Source organism: Pleurodeles waltl, chromosome 11 (genome assembly GCF_031143425.1).
Source record: "Pleurodeles waltl isolate 20211129_DDA chromosome 11, aPleWal1.hap1.20221129, whole genome shotgun sequence".
Taxonomy (NCBI): Eukaryota; Metazoa; Chordata; class Amphibia; order Caudata; family Salamandridae; genus Pleurodeles; species Pleurodeles waltl.
In genome coordinates, this window is record NC_090450.1 from 676,392,076 (window position 1) to 676,412,958 (window position 20,883).

At 42.1% G+C, this 20,883-nt stretch overlaps 1 protein-coding gene across 2 annotated transcripts in view; it reads right to left on the reverse strand.

The window, feature by feature from the left end:
* Positions 1 to 20,883, reverse strand: part of SLC23A2 (solute carrier family 23 member 2) — a 631,030-nt gene that overhangs the window by 241,404 nt on the left and 368,743 nt on the right. For both annotated transcript variants that reach the window (XM_069214170.1, XM_069214171.1), the window contains one exon: positions 6,906 to 7,004. In XM_069214170.1, the coding sequence (XP_069070271.1) occupies positions 6,906 to 7,004 (99 nt within the window). The remainder of the gene's footprint in view (positions 1 to 6,905; positions 7,005 to 20,883) is intronic.

Consider the following 20,883-nt stretch of genomic DNA (forward strand, 5'->3'; position numbering starts at 1 on the left):
TTAAAACTCTGGCTTTTAAAGGGTCCTTAAAGAGCTCTTTAGTTAGTTTTAGCATGCTTTTTAAGACAGGTAAAAACTGGATAGCACGTTCAGACTTAGAAAGGGTCTCAACTAAGAAGCGTGCTCCTTCTGAACTATATGGGATCTACTTTATGATATTGGGTGCCCGTTACATTACCTTGTGGTATGAGATTCTATTGTTTGGTGGGGATGGTCTGGGTCAGGAGAATATTCATCCCATGGGTCTCCCCCCTTCACCTGGCTCCCCAGCTATGTCATATGGCTTGCCTTCATGGCTATGCAACTCTGCAGAGGATTGTGGTGAACATAAAGATGTATATTTCTTTGGTAGTTTACTAGTGGTACTAGGGGAGTGTGAGGAGTTGTTGAAGAGGAGGAGGAAAAGAGGCCAGAGGAAATTGAGGAGTGTAAGAGGTGAAGTGGACCAGTTATTGTGCCTGGGAGCTGGCTCTGGCGCCAAAGCTAAGTCCTACTCAAAGGTCTCAGGGCTCAGGGCGGTGGGATAGTAGTAACCTTTCCCATCTGTGGATGGATATACAGGCTTTTTACCGGGCATCAAGCTCAGCTTGGAGCCCCTCAATAATTGGTTGCTTTCAGAGCTGGTTGTTGTCAGAGGGTTAGACCTCAGAGGTGACACATTCGAAGCTAGCGGTATCGGCAGTGGGGTAGGTCTTAGTTACCAGTGTTTAGGAGCAGAATGTGGCGTCAGCTCAGAGGAAGCTTTGGGTGCCATCTTGGGGCCTGTTGGCGTTTTTGGCGCTGCCGCACGAGGGTAAAATCTTAGCCTTGGCAGCTGGATGAGAGGCTGGGGATGCATGGGTTGCTGGCTTTGAGAGCTTTTTGTGAATTTGGCCTGTACAAAAGCCATTTGGTGCCCCGAAGGCCTGGCTCAAATTTGAGGGGTTATTGGCCCGACCCCTGGGTGCTGGTGCTCTGCCACACCTTGAAGGACTGTGATGGGCTTGGTATGAGTGTCTGCATCCTTCCAGCCCATGGCGATGTCTGTCTGAGTGGTTCTGCTGCACTGACGCAGACATGGAATTCCTCCTGCTCTTCACAAGAACTGGCGGCAGCTGGTAGGTGTCCAAAGACCTGGCTTCCTCAATGTTGTTTGCACTTAGGGTTCTTCCCTGAAAATGTTGTGGGTGTCTTCCGTAGAGTGACTTTACATCTTATGATGTGCCCAGCGTCTGTCCCTTTGGTGTCGAAGAGCTTTCTGGACCTAAATGCCAGGCAGGCCTCTCACTTACTACTGTCATTTTTGAGGCGACAAACAAATTGCACACCTAGCGGTGGTAATACCAGGATTATTTCGCATTACAGCAAGGGCAGTGTTGAAACAGGGTCTGTTCCATCACCAGCTGTGCATTCTCAAAGGAGTATACTTTAATTCGAGGATTTAGGGGCTCGGGCCCCTAACAATGCCTGCAGCACAGCAATGGAAAGTCTGTCGATCCCCAGTGTTGTGGAGGTCTAGGTAGCGAGTCAGCAGTAGTATGTCATTTTTTGCTCTGTATCAAAGAAGACTGGAAATTGTGGAAGAAAGGGTCAAACGACTGACACATGCTACAAACGTTCAGTTCATCCCTACAATATAAAAGAACTTACAGACTTTTTTTCAAGTCAACCCAGATGCGCTGTCATTCTAGGGTGAGAGGTCAAATGATGAAGTATGCTGCAAAGTTCCATGGGTGAGGCCCCTTTACAATCTTAACTGATTACACATGCAATGGCCTGGCATTGTAGTTTCTCGACTCATTCCATCTAGGGACTCCTTCCCTTGTTTGATTGGTGAGACTAACAAGAAAGTTCTTAGCAAGAGACTGTGACAACTGCTTACACTGGCTACTTATCAATGTGGTTGACTGGTATTAAACAAAAAGTTTCCTCATGTAGCAGTTGCATATGTACCATAGCCAGCAGATTTTGTACTAGGCACATTTAAGAGCAGGAGGTAAGCGGTTTCCAATAATCTCTGGCCAGCGTGTACAGGGCTTACTATCAAGGGAATTCTAATAGAGTCACTTAGTACAGTGGTTCCCAACGTTTTTACTTCTGTGCACCCCCACTTCATCATTACTGGAAGCCAGGGACCCCCACTGAATCATTACTGGAATCCGAGGACCCCCACTGAGTCATTACTGGAATCCAGGGACCTAGACCTAAACATTGTTGATGATTTGAACCGCAAAACAGTACACAAAAAATACAGAAATAAGCATTCCATTAAACACATACAAAATGTATAACACATTTTATTTAATTTGAAAACAAACAAAATAAAAAAAATATATATTTTTAATAGGAAGGGCGGAGCTTTTATAAATTCAATTGAACCCACACATTGTCCATACTACAGTCTGTTTGATGTACCTGCACTGCTCCCATGAATAAGTCTGAGGATACTAATTTAATTTCTAGGCTCCAATTTCAAATGCTTTGACATGTACAGTATGTTATACATTTTTCAACTGAACATTTAACCACTTTATTTATCTACACTTTATCAATCTGTTAATATTAGCAAATTTTCTAAGTCTTCATGGACCCCTCAGAAGGCTATGCAACCCCCCCCCTCCCAGGGTCCTTGGACCACAGGTTGGGAACCACTGACTTAGTCAATGCTGCTGAGCATAAAGTGATGAGAGTGATAGGCTCCTAAGGGACAATTGGCTAGATTTACCTAGCTAAGTCACAGATGACATTGTTGACACGGTTGCATAGCTTTCATCTTGTCAATGACCAAATGCAAACTAGCTTATGGCTGATAGTAGACAGTGTTATGTTACAAGTGAATGATGTCTCTTATGCTAACCTTTGTGGCACTGTTTAATGTATATAAATCTCTGATCCCATTATATGGATATGATCCAGATCTACCTACTTTTTTATCTAGTTTAATGTAACTAATTGGGATGCTTGGATTCATTTAATTCTTCTCCCCCCCCCCCCCCCACAGAAGAGTTAGATTGCTGCAATGTTTTTAATATTTTAATTCATTTATGAAACTCTTCTGATTGCTATGGTGTAGTTTCTAAGAGTGACGTATTCTGTACTATTTTATACATTGATTGTTGATCTCTGTACAGGCCTTAATCAATAAATCAAATTATGTGATATGATCAGTTAGTTATGATAGATGTTCCCTCTACCAGGTAAGGGCGACGTGGTTCGTGGTTACCCATCTTGGCAAAATGAAAAGTAAAAAGTAGATTTTACTAAATTTCTTACCTAACGTCTAGACTATTTATCTGACCTTTAGCATTTCTTTAGCATCCTTGACTTTGGGAACCGATATCCATGCCAATAATAGTAAGTGTGTTGAAGGATAGACTAGTTAACTTTATATTTATATTATGCCACAGTCTTGTAGTATACTGGATAAGAATGGAAAGAATAATACCTCTTTAAGTCAATACACAACGATGAAATGCTTGCTTTTAATGTAGTGAAATGAAACATAAACGTATTTCAGAGAGGGGGTTTCATTTAATTTAATAACTTGAGTCATCGGTGCACAAGCTATTATCATTTATATCTTACCGACTATGTACTGTACACACCTTAAAAGTCTTAAATGGTGAGCTCTGTGATGTTCCAGTTCTGGGATTCGTATCTAATCTTGATATTCTGTCCCCTTCTCAAATTAAATTAAGGTTTTTATTACATTGTTTTTACATATTCAGAGGTACCGCAATAACTAGACTGAGAACGCCATCATTCACAGAAGCAAATTTTAAACTTAAGGGGCAAACAAGTGATGAAAATAGACATCAGTTATGCATGTCTAAGTACTGTTGCACTAAATTGTAGTGTTTATCGATTAAACTAGGAACTCTGATCACATCAATTATTCGGAGTATGAGCAAACAGTTTCTAGCATGTAAAAGAAAGGAAACCTGAAGACATAGGTGTTTTATTCACACTAGCTGAGAAAAAAAAAAGAATCAACAGCGGACCTATGACTAACACTACTTAAACTGTGATAACAACTTATATGGTGTCTGTGGTTTCCACATACACACGCTTCTGGCACTTTATTGAAGTAATGACGAAGCAATGATAAAGAGTGATTGATGATATCAGCAAGTATTCCTGAAGTTGTTGACCCCGGGCAGGTGATGTCCTTATGTACTGTGTTTGCAATTAAACTTTAGGTTACCCCTCATCACTGCCTGTTTAATGAAGCATTTTTGTGTGCCCTGATGAAGATGGTCCTTTATTGACTTTTTACACTGAAGCAGTCATCAACACTCCCTATGGGCCCATCAGAAAAAAATGTGCAGTGAAGACATAAATAGAAAGGAGGGTGGACAACTCCATCAATGAATTCAAGTATGATGGTTTTCAATCAACGTTGGTTTTAAAAATAAGCACATATTTCTATGTATGAATGAGGTAGTATTGAGTGTGCTAGGGAGGAATGAAAGTGTTTGTGTGGGTCTTTGTGCGATCTTGATGTGCATAAATTAAATATGGATGTATAAAACAGACTGTCTTTCTCATAAGGTGTTCTGTATAGTCTTATTATTACTTGATGTATTTATATCTAGATGAACAATTGATATGTCTATGCAAGTGTTGAAGAAACACACAAGTTATAAAAGAATTATATCATTCTGAATCAGTTATTTGCCCCTCCCAGAGTTAATTAACGAATAGGATGTTAAACAAAAAATATAGGTCTAGCAGGTTGTTTTATGCTTGTTTAGAATGTTTGGATGCAATACCAAAAATGTCACAGAGGAACCTAAATACTGGTCAGGTGACAAGTGTGACATACATAATTTTACTTTACGTGCGTATACCTTGGTCCTTTTACTGGGTGCTGCACATAAAACAGCGGTTGTAGCGTACAGCATTTTGTTATTTACAGTGTGGCCATACTTTATTTTTATTGAGTCGGTGTGAGTGTGGCCTACCCCCTCTTGTACATGCTTCCATTGCTATGTATACTAGAACCTTGTGTCAAAAACCTATATGTATGACAGGTGCATGGGTGTGCATGTAATACATTATGTGGTTGTAGGACTATACGTTTGTGTGAGTCTGTTCTGTTTTTCAATGTGAGGATGTTTCTAGGTCTGGCCTGCTCTTTTGACTGGCCTTGATCACTGCTTTAGAAAGGTTGCTGACAACCAAGCGCAGAAACCGTATACTTCCTTGTGCCCATGTGGTGGGTGCTCCTGCAGTGCCATCTGCTGTGAGAAGCATCGCTTTACACAAAAGGCTATGTCTGGAGAGTAGCCCGAGGACACTTGAAAAATAGTCTGGAGAGTAGCCCGAGGACACTTGAAAAATAATCAATGTAAACTGGATTTGAAGTTTGAGACAGAAGATCCACATCCCTTATCTGGAAAATATGTATAAAAGTGGGATGCAACTCACTGCGCTTAGTTCCAGTCCCAAGTCCTTAAACAAGGCAGTGCTCCACAGAGTACGTGAAGAGCTACAGTTTAACCATGGCTGGTGACTGTCTATCAGCCAGTCCCCCAGTGGGCAAGGACATCAACTTAAGTCTTCACCTTCTGCTGGATGAGCTGGGTGTCTGCCAAGTGTATAGAAGCCTGCTCACCTAGTGAGAGTGAGAAAAGGTTCCCCTAGTTCAGCAGGAGAAGACACTGCCCAGGGGAAGAAACCCAGGTTGTTTCTGCCATGGGAAGCACCCACCGAAAGCGGACTTCATTTGACAGTGTAACCAGGAGCGACAGGTACTACGAGTGGGTCTTACTGTCTCTGTGTAGCCCTTGCTGAGAACTGCACTCAATACTTCAGGAAACTGAGTATGTCCTTGTCGGCTGCCACCACTGTGGGCTGCAAGCTGATGCTGCTAACACCAGAAGGAAAACACACTGCTGCTGAGTGGAGCCCAACTGACCTAGGTGGCCACAAGGGAAGTGAGTAAGCCTCAGAAGCTGCAACTGCACACTGGACTGTGGATCTGCCATGCTGCAATCATTCATCGAAGCAGTTGATGAGCAGAGGCTGCTGCAAAAAGCCAAGCCTGTCAAATCACCAAACATACAGAATAACCACACAGGCACCAATTGGCTTCAACAATGACTTGATAAGCAGATTGGGATGCACTCCAAAAAAGTCCTGCAGAAGGACTTACAACTTTCTGCCCAACTTACCCCTGGGTAAAACTGTTGACTGCATTGTTCATGTCAACTCTGTGGTGAGCAGGGCCCTAAACTGCATGTATGATTAATTCATGCCTCCGCTACAGAGAACAGGAGTCTGCAGCTGCTAGGATCACCCGAGTTGGGAGAGAATACAAGAGAAGGGGGTCTATACTGTATCTAGAGCAACCCAGGATACACCTCTGAACTGACTAACATATTTAGCTGGTGTGGAATTTAGTTTTTTGGGGGGGATTCAAATACTTGATTTTATAAAACAAAAGACAAGGACTGAGCTGGATTGCATTATTGTGCATCTTGTTTGAATGATAAGCTCTGAGCTCTTGCCCTCCACATCCTGCCTGTAAAGCCTTGGACTTCTTGCCTTGCTACCCTGTGAGCCAAGGGCAGAAAAGATCGTACTTGAACCAGTTTGCACAGCTGCAGCAGGGTGCAACCCAGTAGCAAAAGACTTAAACCACTATGTTTATGGCCTATGAGTTTATGTATGATTTGTGGTCCCTCGAACGGAATAACTATTTTTAGTAGGCATCAACAAAGAAGATGTTTTCCTCCAAAGGGGTTTCGAGTGGCATAATTTCAAAATATCAATCACTGCCTATATCATTCAGAACCTCTTGATAGACAACACCACAGCTACTGACCGCTTGTCAACTACAGTGAAATAGATCTGCTGCTAGAGAGCAGCTGGTAGCTAAATACATTGAACTTGTTGGCTAAATGTTCATTTGTAAAGGGTACCTTTTCAGCCGTGCCACTTTCTGTGGTGTAGATGGCCATGAGCTCTGTGTCCTCGTTGTCCTGATCTCCATTGGGTGTGGCTCCTCCATTGATAACCACCTAATGACACAAAAAGATCAAATTAATTTCTCCAAAACACAAAAAAAACAGACTAAGGAAATATTTATCTTGCAGCTTTTTTGCCATCTCATTTGCACTAAATGCAGCACAATCCCTTTAAAATGCAGCATATGGAGCTTTGGTTTGCAAACTGAACGGTGATACTACAACTTGATGGGTGTTAATAAAATGTAATTAAACAGCATTGACAAAGTCAATAGGCGTGGCCTTGACAAGCTGGTGTGATGGTTATTTTTTATTGCCAGCATAGGCGATGGTTATTTTTTATTGCCAGCATAGTCCATGAAAAGAAAGAAAAAGCCCTAACTGCCTAAACATATCTTACATATGCTTGAGGTAAAACAAAATGCAAAGAAAATGAACCACTACAGGTAGTTTTAATACAACACAATGGGAGCTTCTTGTCAGGCTGGCTCATTCGGAACAAGCATACACACGCTTTTTAGCTGTACTCCATAGGAATTATGATTCTTATTGGGACAAATAAAATGAACTTCTTGCTTTTATACACTATAATCTGCGGACAGTTTAAACACGTAAGAATGACCAAAATAAAAACGATAAAGAATAGAAAGAATAGAAAGAAAAAACAGTGGTAAAGTAAAGTACCGGTCCAGCAACACTGACACTAAAACACCTCTTTTTTAGGTGGCGGCGCCCACGTGATCCGGGTAAAAATGAGTCACTGGCAGAGCAATAAAGCCAGTGAATGAAACAAGATGTCCACTGCACCGTGCTGTAAGTTTTGGAAGGCAAAAGCAAAATGTGAATGACCGTTAAAAAGATCATTTAATTAATAAGGGCTGAGTTAGAGGCCTTCTTCTCTGTGTTCACTTTTCTTTATGAATTATTTACAAATTATTTTCATTAGATAAAGCTGGAAAAAATCTAAATCTGTCTCTATACCATACCTAAACAAACATTTGCAATGCACCAGGGTCTCGCATGAGTCCGAGTTACAGCTATTACCAGTTGTAAACTCCCAACCGGATTTTTCTTGCCACGTTAAAAGAAAAAAACAGCGCAGTTGCGCTTCTACAGTTCACTCGTAATGAAACCTATCAGCAAAAGGGCAATTATATACGTAACCGGCAAAAGTGCAATTAACTGTGTAACAGGGTCGATATTATGCAAAGCGCTTGACTTCTGCCAAGCGAGATCGCGCTGCGAAAATAGAGAAAAAGTAGTCCACAAACCTGACGGGAAACAGCGAGCCTTGCATGTTTTCTGTACTAGGTCACTGCGCTCGAGGAGGGCTAACCACCTGAAAAGGCATGACGTATGAGCCTTCCACTAATCAAAGCAAGAAGATTCTAACCGGCAAGCCCACGAACCAATGAAAGACACTGACGTGACGTGGATCCGAGCCCTTTTCTAATTCCTAAAGCGTCTTGCTATCGATACGCATGCGCAAGCGCATGCGACGCAGGCTCAACCCTAAAAAGTAGTGTCTAACAGAGCTTGCGGACATAAAGACTACAGTAAGAAGGAGCATTACATTTTTTTTTAATGATTTCAGAAAATCAAACGAAAATGTTTCATTCCAAACACCCAATATCTACAAAGGCGTAAGTTAAATGTTTAATTTTTTATGTTCCAATTTAACATTAAAAGTGCTTTAAAGTAGCATATCCCACGATATTAAAAGATATGGGATTTATAGTACAGCAAGACAGATTAACCAGAATCACATAATGTGTTCAAAAGTGGATAATGTGTATTGAACCAATTATATGCAGTCAATTAACTTATTTCTATAGTGAACTTTAACCAGAATGCATTTAATTGTAGAAAATATCCAGATATTTTATAGTTTTAATTTCAGTATATTTCTAGAACCGAGATAACACTCAAAACAAATGTAAGTTATCTGGGAAATCACAAAACCTGAACAGAAGAAAGCCTGGCCTAGTTAAAGGGGGGAAGAGCGAAAGAAATATAACCCACCATACAGCAAATACATCATGTCTACAGCACACACCTAAGGAAATACTCTGCTGAAAGACCTAGCAGAACACTGTACTTTCTATCTTTGCATGGTACTTCACCCTTAGCTATTATAATATTCCAGCTCAAAAAGACACTGTAAAAAAAAAAAAAATTCTCTGGCTTAGTGGGAGAGTCAATGATTTCAATCACAGTCCCTATTATTTACCATCCATTAGGAGTATGCAATACAGCAGTGACAATTGGTAGAGGCAATGTGGAATTTCGCCTCAAGATATGCTTCAAAATGGCACTCTCTAATGCAATCCAGGCACCAACTCATAAAAACAAAACCTAACAATGTACGTTTATAGTCTATAACAGATCACATCATGGAATGGCTACCACTTGGACTTCAAAACTTCCAAACATTGTGGAACTTCTGAAACTGACAACTAGGCATGGAAAATGCATGAAAAGACCCCCAAAACCAGTTTCTTTTCTCTCACCAAATAAAGCATTTCCTGAAATACTCACAAGATGGGTGACATGGATGAAACTAGCTACACTTTAAAAAGGTGACAGAAGCTACTAATAACAGTGATTTGCTAGGGCTGTGCAAAGAAGTAAAAAACACAAAAGCGAACCAAACCCTTACAGCAGCTTATACACTGTTCAAGCTCAGCTTTTAAGCAAATATTTTTTCTTTGAACATCAAAAATGGATGGAAGTCTACTCTTGTCAATGTCCTAGCACAGTGGTTCCCCACCAGTGGTCCAGGGACCCCTAGGGTACGTGAAGCCTCCTCAGGACGTCTGCAACTGTTTAGAAAATTAAATAATGTTAACATATTAGGTCCTCAGCTTTCAGTAATGACTCAGGGGGAGGGCCCCGGGTTCCAGTAATGAAAAACTGTGGGTCCACAGAAGTCAAAAGGTTGGGAACCAGTGTCCAAGCACACAGGAGATCTTAAAGCCTCGGCAAATATTGAGATTGATGAAGTCTCACTCTAAAAAGCTTCAAACTCTGAACCAACATTGGGTCACCTCTAAAGCAAACTATTGTTAAGTTTTACAGTTGGGATCGCTACATTAATGGGCAGATGAGCCAGTAGTCTGGTCAAAATCGAGCAGCAAAACTTACTTTGAGAGTGAACTGGAAGGAACATAATTGACCCACTGTCAACAACCCTCACTGTCTCCATGTGAGAATGAACTTCAGCTGTACCCTTGAACGCAACCATTTATCTTAAAGAAGGCAACTGGTAATACATACAATTTCTAATCTGGATTTTACACCACTAATCCGAAATCGTCATCTGCAAAACATTATGTAACTGAGACAAAAATAAATCTAAAACCACTGAAATGATAATACTATTAAATAAGAATATGTTGCATGTAAGTCAGCATTTCTGGACTCTTATTCCGACTCTGAAGATTATAAAGGGAGTGAAGGCAGGTAGGCAGCCCCTATCTTTCCTTTTTTGTACATGCTAGTCTCTCCCGTGTGTATTTTCTATGTAAGGGTTTTTTGTTTCACTGTTTGTTATACTTTATGGCCCTCCTTTTAGTGTTTTTCTTTGCAATTCCAGATTATTTCGCAAACGGTACTCCTTTTTGGCAATAATTCAGCAGGAAAAATAGCCAAATGTGTTTCTAGTTCCAAATTAACAGACTTTATTCCCAAACCTCATCGCCACTGCAAAAAAATTTGCAAATGGAAACTTTAAATTTGTTTTTCTTGAGGTTTACTCGCTTAATTTATCTGACTAAATAGTTTGCTAGTGCCTACTCACTGGCCACAGCCCAGGCATCTGGTGGCCTGCAAACTATCCTCCGACTAGGAATAAATACAGAACAGACCATGCAAAAGAATTTTTCGCTACATGTTCACGGTCTTGTGTTCATAACCACACTACAGTCCTCATTTATATGGCTTTTAACCCCATCGAGCACCTCTAATAAGCAATTGGGGCTTCTCTGTAGAGGTGCTTCCATTGGATTTGCCTCCAAATGAGTTTATTGAAGCAACAATTCAAAACAAAAAAAATGAAAAAGCTTGATGGGACCTCGCCTGCAGATCGGTTACAAAATGTATGAACGATTAATTAACATAGTGGAGGTATAAAATGTTCTTTGTTAAAGGTGAGACAAAAATAGCTTGAAAATTGAATAAACAAGGCTTTTCCAGAATCAGATAGGCAAAAATATACATCCGTCTGTTTAAATATTTCGATATGTTGCTAGAAAACCAGACAGACAGTATCACTGAGTAATAGACTCTGTAACCAGTACAGGTTCAGCAAATTCCAGCTCTTCATTTTCACTTCTTGTATAGTGAGGACCTCACTATTCTGACAGTGGTTTAAAGTGATCTGCAATATCACTTGTTAAGCCTCAGTTTCAGGACTGTTACAAACCAAGTGGAGCTGTGTTTAGCATGAGGAAGTGAGGAGCCTTAAGCAGTGGAGGAGCAACTCCATGAAATAAATTGGTAAAGTGGAAGATCTACCAAACCAATCAGTAAAACAAGAGATTTAGCAATTAGAAAAGTGGGACAATGTTCACCATAAAAAGGGAGAGCATGTATATTTGTTAAATTTCTTCACAGTACAAGTGGGCACTGAGACACAATAGAGCATCAAGAACATGGAGTGTCAGCTGGTGTGAGAAATGAAGAAAAGATACAGCTTCCAGAAATCCAAGCCCATCAAAATTACCCTAAGACCTGGAGGTCCCTCCCAGTAGTGGACAAAGAGGAACCAAGAAAATGTCCCAACTCTATTACGGTAAAATTAACCATAACATAATTTAATCCACACAACACAGGCAGGGGGGTGAATGTTGCAACAGATTTAATCCAGAGACTACACAATCCATCAATTACCACTGAGCGTGAGTCAAAGGGCAGGTCCCAAGGGGAGTCAGAGGCTTCCCAGCTACAGATGACCTAGCCTGGAGATGGTTTTACTAGCTAAAGTGGGTAGGTTAAATAGAAACAGAATTGATTATTCAGGAGTTTTAAGAGGAAGCGACTGGGCTGAGCAGATCCGACCTGACAACTTGATGAGCTCAGGGATAAGGTCAGATCAATAAAATTGATAGAAATAGTTGAAGAAGGATATACAGGGAGTGCAGAATTATTAGGCAAGTTTTATTTTTGAGGATTAATTTTATTATTGAACAACAACCATGTTCTCAATGAACCCAAAAAACTCATTAATATCAAAGCTGAATATTTTTGGAAGTAGTTTTTAGTTTGTTTTTAGTTATGTTAGGGGGATATCTGTGTGTGCAGGTGACTATTACTGTGCATAATTATTAGGCAACTTAACAAAAAAAATATATATACCCATTTCAATTATTTATTATTACCAGTGAAACCAATATAACATCTCAACATTCACAAATATACATTTCTGATATTCAAAAACAAAACAAAAACAAATCAGTGACCAATATAGCCACCTTTCTTTGCAAGGACACTCAAAAGCCTGCCATCCATGGATTCTGTCAGTGTTTTGATCTGTTCACCATCAACATTGCGTGCAGCAGCAACCACAGCCTCCCAGACACTGTTCAGAGAGGTGTACTGTTTTCCCTCCTTGTAAATCTCACATTTGATGATGGACCACAGGTTCTCAATGGGGTTCAGATCAGGTGAACTAGGAGGCCATGTCATTAGATTTCCTTCTTTTATACCCTTTCTTGACAGCCACGCTGTGGAGTACTTGGACGCGTGTGATGGAGCATTGTCCTGCATGAAAATCATGTTTTTCTTGAAGGATGCAGACTTCTTCCTGTACCACTGCTTGAAGAAGGTGTCTTCCAGGAACTGGCAGTAGGAATGGGAGTTGAGCTTGACTCCATCCTCAACCCGAAAAGGCCCCACAAGCTCATCTTTGATGATACCAGCCCAAACCAGTACTCCACCTCCACCTTGCTGGCGTCTGAGTCGGACTGGAGCTCTCTGCCCTTTACCAATCCAGCCAGGGGCCCATCCATCTGGCCCATCAAGACTCACTCTCATTTCATCAGTCCATAAAACCTTAGAAAAATCAGTCTTGAGATATTTATTGGCCCAGTCTTGACGTTTCAGCTTGTGTGTCTTGTTCAGTGGTGGTCGTCTTTCAGCCTTTCTTACCTTGGCCATGTCTCTGAGTATTGCACACCTTGTGCTTTTGGGCACTCCAGTGATGTTGCAGCTCTGAAATATGGCCAAACTGGTGGCAAGTGGCATCGTGGCAGCTGCACGCTTGACTTTTCTCAGTTCATGGGCAGTTATTTTGCGCCTTGGTTTTTCCACACGCTTCTTGCGACCCTGTTGACTATTTTGAATGAAACGCTTGATTGTTCGATGATCACGCTTCAGAAGCTTTGCAATTTTAAGAGTGCTGCATCCCTCTGCAAGATATCTCACTATTTTTGACTTTTCGGAGCCTGTCAAGTCCTTCTTTTGACCCATTTTGCCAAAGGAAAGGAAGTTGCCTAATAATTATGCACACCTGATATAGGGTGTTGATGTCATTAGACCACACCCCTTCTCATTACAGAGATGCACATCACCTAATATGCTTAATTGGTAGTAGGCTTTCGAGCCTATACAGCTTGGAGTAAGACAACATGCATATAGAGGATGATGTGGTCAAAATACTCATTTGCCTAATAATTCTGCACTCCCTGTATGGTAACCACTAGGATATTAGTAACTGGCAAACAGTGCAATAGATTGGGAATTGCTTGGAAGGGGCAGTCAACAGGAAGTTGTCCCTACTATTTCAGCCCTCTTCCTGATGCTAGCGCCAGATTCCATAAATGGAAGGCAAGAGTACATAGGGTGGACACTTAATAATACTTGTGTCACACAAAGATGGCCAATGTTTGGGGGGGGGGGGCGCTGTCCGTCAGAGTAATCAGATGTACCTAAGGGGGTAAAAAGACTTGAATTAGAAGTGTGTGTGTGTGTATGGGGAGAGGGGGAGGGGGAGAGAGTGTAATTTAAATACAGAAGCACACATGGTGTGGAAATAACCTAGCAGACGAAAGCTACAGACCTACCAACTCACATGGTGCCACTGTGTGTAACACGACTTCGACTCCCTCCACATGGGCACCCGGTGAGGAGCCGAAATCATACAGTCGAAGAGAAAATGAGCTGAAAACCACTGGATTTCCAGCGCGTTATTCATCAAGAGGAGTGAAAACACCCCCGAACATTGGTGACCGCCTTAATCACCCCCTTTTTTGGGGGAGGGGAAGGCTTGGTGAGGGCCAGAGTGCCTCTTAGGTAGATCTTGGCACGGGGCCCCGTCCCCTCCTCCAACGGTGAAATTGATTAGTAAGTTGGCAGGTATGAAACCATGATGAAATATGGTACACAGGCTGGCTTCGTTGCCATTATGCCCTACTTTAAAAGAAAGTGCAGGAAACGAACATAGCCAGTAAAGGAGTAAAAGGGGATACCACGAGAAGGAAACTGCTAAACAAATTGGAGGATAGAAAAAAGAAAGCAAAACTATGGCTTAGAGTAGAGGCAGAGTGGGGTGGAATATATGTAAAAGGAAATGCATAAATAAACAATCAGCAAGAAAGACCGTAAAGAAATGAAAGTACAAACTGCAGCGCAAACGAGTCACGGCTTGAACGGAGTCAAGAGAACTAGAGAAAGGGGCAAGAAAGAAATTGATACGAACATTACCGGAAAATAAAGAGGATCTGCTTGTTGCAAGTTAAAATGAGCGTGAGAAGTCATATGAGAATAATATGCGTTTGCACAGTTATAAAAGTAATCTACAAGTCACTTGTTCTAATCTGTAAGAGGTAACTCAGCAGGTTAATGTGCTTGTTGGCTGCACATCACGAGTGTTAATGTCAGTCAGAAAAAGAGGGTAAATACATTTACTGCAGAGATCGGCAAGCCTTGGAGGGCACATATTCCACTATCGGTGATCTTAATGGCTTGACACAGATAGATCAGTGAGACACACTTGGTGAATTCATGTATGTGCTACTTGGGGCCACAAATGACATTCGAAAACTAGTGAGCGTGCTGCCTCCTACCATGCCCTGACAGTGAGAGCTCCATATCTAAATAACCCTACTAATACTGAAAGAACACACGTTTTCTGCTAAAATACTCCAAGGTTTCATTTAAGACCTTCTCAAAACATAACCGCAATAAGTCTTTTCACACCCTGCCTACATCTGAAGTCTTTTGTCACTTTTGCATACGAAGTCCACTCCACTTCTCGGGTTTGCCTTTATATACGTTTCTCTCCTTGGCCCTGGACCTCTCGCTCGGTGCTCTTTTCCAAACTCCCTGTCCCTCTTTCTACTCTTATCCCAGAGCTCTGCGCCTCTATGTGGTGCCCGCAGTCATTCGTACAACCCTCCGCTCCCCTTCTCTCAATAGGCTGCCCCTACTCAAGTGGCAAATGCTGCCACTATGTAAATGGCACTGCCCCTCTCCCTATGCCCTCGGCACTTTTTTTCAGGCCTTAAAAACGGACCCCTAGCTGAGGTGCTGCAATGCCCCCGGGTTGTGGGACATGCAGTCAAGGAAACAAAGGACGCGCTCACCTCGAGCAGTTGGAGTAAAATGCGCATTAGAGGGGAATGACACGCGGGAGGAGCGCGTGTGATAAGACAATCGCAAAAGTTCCAAGTTTGTCTGTGACGGAAGGAAATAATATTAAGAGGGGTAAGAGGAGAATACACGAGGAGGAGGAGTACTGGCTGAAGGAGTGAAAGATTTGGTAAGAAGAATTTAAGTCAGAGCCAGAACCCGTTTGTCTGAATTTTGTCCATGCACGTATTGTTGCTTGACCCCCACCCCGACCTTTAATCTCCCTTGAGGCTCCTATCTCAGACGAGTGAGCAGTGGACCTCTGGCGTAGGAGACAGGTGCGCCCCTGCCTGACAGGTTCACCCAGAACATCGCTTTGTGACTCGACTGCACCAGTCAAGGCGACCGAGGCAATGATATTTACTTATCCAGATTGATGGATTGAGAGGGGCACGATGGCCACAGGAAACTCCACGTGTGGCTGGGGAGAGGCGGGGTTCGAGTTGGCTTCCCTAAGTGTTTTTCCCCACAGAATGCTGCGCTCCTGAGACAAATTACTATGTAGAGTGCTCCATCATTAATTAGACAAAACATGTCATTTCTCAATTAAGCTCCGTTCATGACGGTTGATTTATCTTACTTATCCGGGCAGTGTTGAATTAAAAGATGAAGTGTTAAGCCCTGTCTGCCTGACATGCTTACCCTGCTTCTTCCTACCAGATTGATGTCTCACACTTGACAACATTACACTAACCCCACCCGCAACTCCCCGACACGCCACGCACTTGCCGTAAAATACTGAAGAGCCCATCGCACCAAAGAATGAACCCCTGTCACACAGAGAAAGAAATACAGGCACTCTACATAAAGACGCCACTGGCTTGCCCATCACAAGGGAACAGAAGAGGAACAGTGAAATTAAAGAAAGAAAAGTATTGAAAAGGCAAAAGACAGGGAAGAAAATCTTCGATGATAAACCGAAAAAGAATCAAACACAGCAGCAGCAGGTATGGCAGTATGAGAGCCAGGCAATTACTAAACACAATAATGGCACAGGGAAACACAAGGTCTGGGGACAGTGGGCAGGGTACAATACTGCCCGGTACTTAGGGAGAAACAGAGTACCTCCAACCGAGCTAGACTGACCCAATCACATAGGCAAGAAAATATCAGGCACCACCACTAACGTCATCAATAAAATCAGCTGAAGAAAGAGACAAGCGCAACTACGAGCTTAAATAGGACTCCTTCACCAGTACAATTACTCATTAATATATAGGATAGGCAGTCATCGGCATCACTCGTCTCTGAAAAGAGCACAGAATCTGCCCCCCTCGTATCAGAGACGAGCTATTCCGCAGATCGCTGACAGACTAGTAATTGGTGGACATGCGCTATACAAAAGGCCTAACTTTCAAGACATACTACCACTACTGCATGTTAGCCAATCAGCTACATCACCTGCCCTCGCAGTACGTTCCCAGAGTAGTTTCTTATCCTGCCCAGCGCTGAAGAAGGAACTACTGTGCTGAAGGTTCATGTTCACAACAGAAGAACAACAAGTCCATAAACGCAGGTCGAAAGGTGAAACTTAAGACAGATTTTCAAATTACCCAAAACCAGTGTCACAAGTTCTCAGAAACCCTGCCCTGTAGATCGCGGATTAGAGGCAATGCCAAAGGGAAAGTTCTAAGCTTCGGCTGTGTCCCACAAGGAACACACATAATCCTTGTAAAGTGATCCTAATTCCTACTGTTCTTCATAATCGCTGTATATAGTGTATCGAACGAGACTGGGCCTTAATTTATCCACTTAACAAATTACAGCTGGCAGGGCTGCACCTCCGTGGGTGTACAGCAAGGTAGATGTTGATAACACATGCCAATAGGCTATGTAGTCGGCTCATTCTCCTGCCTGCTGTTACACCGAATAACATATTTATTTTCAAGTTCTGTCACTGTCTAACGCAACAGTTACTGCTCTGAATCGAATAGTTTCTAATTTTTCCCTGTTCCATCTGTTCATCAGCATTACTGTGAAGATTTTTTTTTTATCTTCCTTCCCAGCTTCTCCCAGACAAGTATCAACTCAAACCTTTGCTAAAAAAACACAAACATCACTGGAATATGTTTGCTTCTTGTGCTGTAGGAAAGATGTAACTTACTTAGTGCAATGTATATATCACTCAAACATACATGCTTCTCACCGTTAGGATGAAAACTGTAGAGTTGTTTGCGCTAATGCACAAATAAGTACTTTTAAATTTCTTCCTAGAAAGAGGAAAAGGAAACACCCAGGCTGAAAGCACCGTGGTGGTGTTGTAAGCAGAACGTTCCAGTACTGAGAAAACTAATTATTTTCCCAACTCGTTGCTTTTGCAATGTAGGAAGAAGTTATGCAAGTTTACCAATTGCAGAGAACGTGCTGGGGAACTGCACCAAAGCTCTATTTGGATAAGAAGGGTCCATGCTGCCACAAATCAAACAGAAGGACAAAACACAGGACTTTAAACACAATGTAGCATTTCTCTTAAAGCCAAAAAACGTTCACCAGATGAGCAATGAAAGTGATTGTCATAAGATTCAGGATTGCTCTCTGAGCTGGCGTTTTTGTTAATGATGTAGCCTGAAGCACTCAGATACCATGAGTTGGCATAACCAAGTACAATCTGAAAGCTTCATGAGTTAGCGCAGTAACGATAGAAGAACCAAGAAGACAGGGCCTCATTACGACCCTGACGGTCTAATGACCACCAGGGTTGTGGTAGCAGTCGGACAGCTGCCAATGCATGGGTCCGAGCACCAGTTTATGACCGTGGGGATAGCACCGCAGTCGGACTGCCAGCACCACCAGATTACAACTTCACGTTAGCCTGGCGGTCCTGATCCACCAGGGCAGTGCTTCTTCGCCAGAAATGTCGTGGTGGTAACACCGCCATGAAAAGGCTGGTGGAGATGGGGTAACTTAATGGGAAACTTAATGGGCTCAGAGGGGAGGCTGCCACACTGGCAGCAGCCTACCTGTCAGGACTTCGGTGGATGGGCTTTTCCATCCGCCAAAGTCATAATAAGGCCCATAGCGCCAATTTCTTAAGGGAAAAATAAAAGAAGTGAGCTAAAGCAAATCCTTGCGAATGGGGGTAATGAATCCACAGATTTGATTTTCATCTAACATAATCATGTCAGTTTTAGCTGCATGGAGTTTTAAGAAATTTCAGCTGATAAACTGAAGAACTCTGAGTGAAACGTTTTTATAGCGAATTAGTGATGCATCCAGCTCACTGCCTCAGCTTGCTCATGGATGATCTGCCGGTCGTCGGCATATACATAAAAGCAAAACCATTAGTATGATTGCCACAGGTGATCCCTCAGACAAGCAATAGGTAAAACAGTCTTCTTCAAGTCTAGAAATAGCAGATTCTAACAAATATTCAAGCAGATTGCTGGGTTGCCAGTATAAAATGCAGGCCAAAGACTGATTATTATCAAAACAAGGATAGCACAACCATCTAAAATATGAAGCCTGAAAAAAAATATTGACCAGTGACACTTTTTTCCAGAACCTTGAAGGAAGCAGCCAGCAGAGAAATGTACAATCCAAAATATTTGTTTTTTTTCTTTCATCAGGGGTGACCATAAAAGATCTGACTAGAGATCAATTGACTAACTCTAAAATAAAAGGAAGAAACACAAGAAACGCCTTTTAGTACAATCTGAGGGCACATACCATTTGCAGAACCCTTTATTAAAGGTTGCAGCAAACATGGCAGGACACTGTATGCCAAAGTAATGGCGATTGGGAGCTGGAGTGCTTATTAATAACAGAGCCAGTAAAGTGATACTGCATTGTGTCCTATGTAACATTAGTAACTTTCAGGTAGAAAATTTGGCTAATTCTGTCACAGAGGAATTTATCTTCCCCTTCTCACACTATGTAGATTTCAGTTTTTGCCGCTCTCATCATACAACTTCGGGTACAGATCTTACATCTTTTAGGGATCTTTTCTCTAGCTTGGATACACCGGTTTTGATTTCCCATGGATGTGGCACTGGAATACATGTTTTGTCACCGTAGCTACATCCAAAGCTCTAGATCTGGCCTCCATAACACACACAAGCCTGAAGGGTTGTCCATAGCAGAACCCAGTAATTCAGGTTAGGTCTCCACAACTGGACACGGTTATCCAGATCAGCTTTTTTTTTCTTTTATTCAAATCCTTCACTATTTTTCCCATTCTCTACGGGTTATCTATTCTGCCTCAGATCTATGTTCAGCCTGAAACGAGTCACATATTTCGTTCCTGGCCCTTTGCAAAACAAAATGTAAAATTCCTACTCCCACCATATGAAGATACGGGGCAACAGAAATCACTGACATTCCCTCGTTTAGAATAACCAGTGGTAAAATCTGGAAATAATCCTAAAAAGTGACACTCGTGCTGCTGCAGCCTATTATGGCCCGATTTCGAGATTTACGTGTCAGAATGAGAAGTAATATGCGGTAACACGGTTAAACAAGCTTTTGCCCTTTTTAACTGAAGTTACAGCCAACAACTCATTGGAATGTTCGCATCGATTATATACCAGGCAGAAAGAAAGCGCGAATGTGTGTGGGTGTATAAAAAGCAGGCATAATATTTGGTAATCAAGTTAACACATTTTTCCATGTTACTTGTCCAAAGCAGGACTTTAACTAAGCTAGTGTAAATCACCCCGCACAGGCCCAGTGACAGCCTAGTGTTTCCATGACGTCTAAAGTGACAGAGTGTCTGTCTGCACTGGTAACATCACGCACTGGTAACATCACGCCCTGGGATGGCACTATTGTACTGCAACATTTATATAGCGCTTACTGCCCACCTTTGTGGGCTCTAAAGGTTGTCTATAGGGACAGCATGCCACATCATTTAGCGTGTGTGTGGTGGAAGGCTGTTGTCCTTGTTCTGATCCTGTGTGGGAAGTGTTTCCATGTTGTGCATGAAGACCACATAGATGCTGTTATACTGTGAAGGGCACAAAGGTTAACAGTGTGAGCGATGAGTAAAAGTGATACAGGCATGAAGTTTAAGGTTTTTGGATGCTGGCAGTTCTGGGCAGCTCAGCAGATCCCTTTGTGGTATTTCGTATGATCACAGCCCACGTGCATGGTTATGGCCAGGGATATCCTTTCTGAGATAAGTTTACATTTATGGTCCTGAGTAGGCATGGGGTGAACAATAGTGGGGTGATAAACTGGGGTGGACTTTGTTATTATCATTCCATGTCTGACTATCACTGTGAAACCTCAGGGAGTAGTCACAGTAACATATCTAGTTGGGACCTGCAGCAGTGGACTAAGTTAGAGTCCTCTGTAGGTCATGAACATG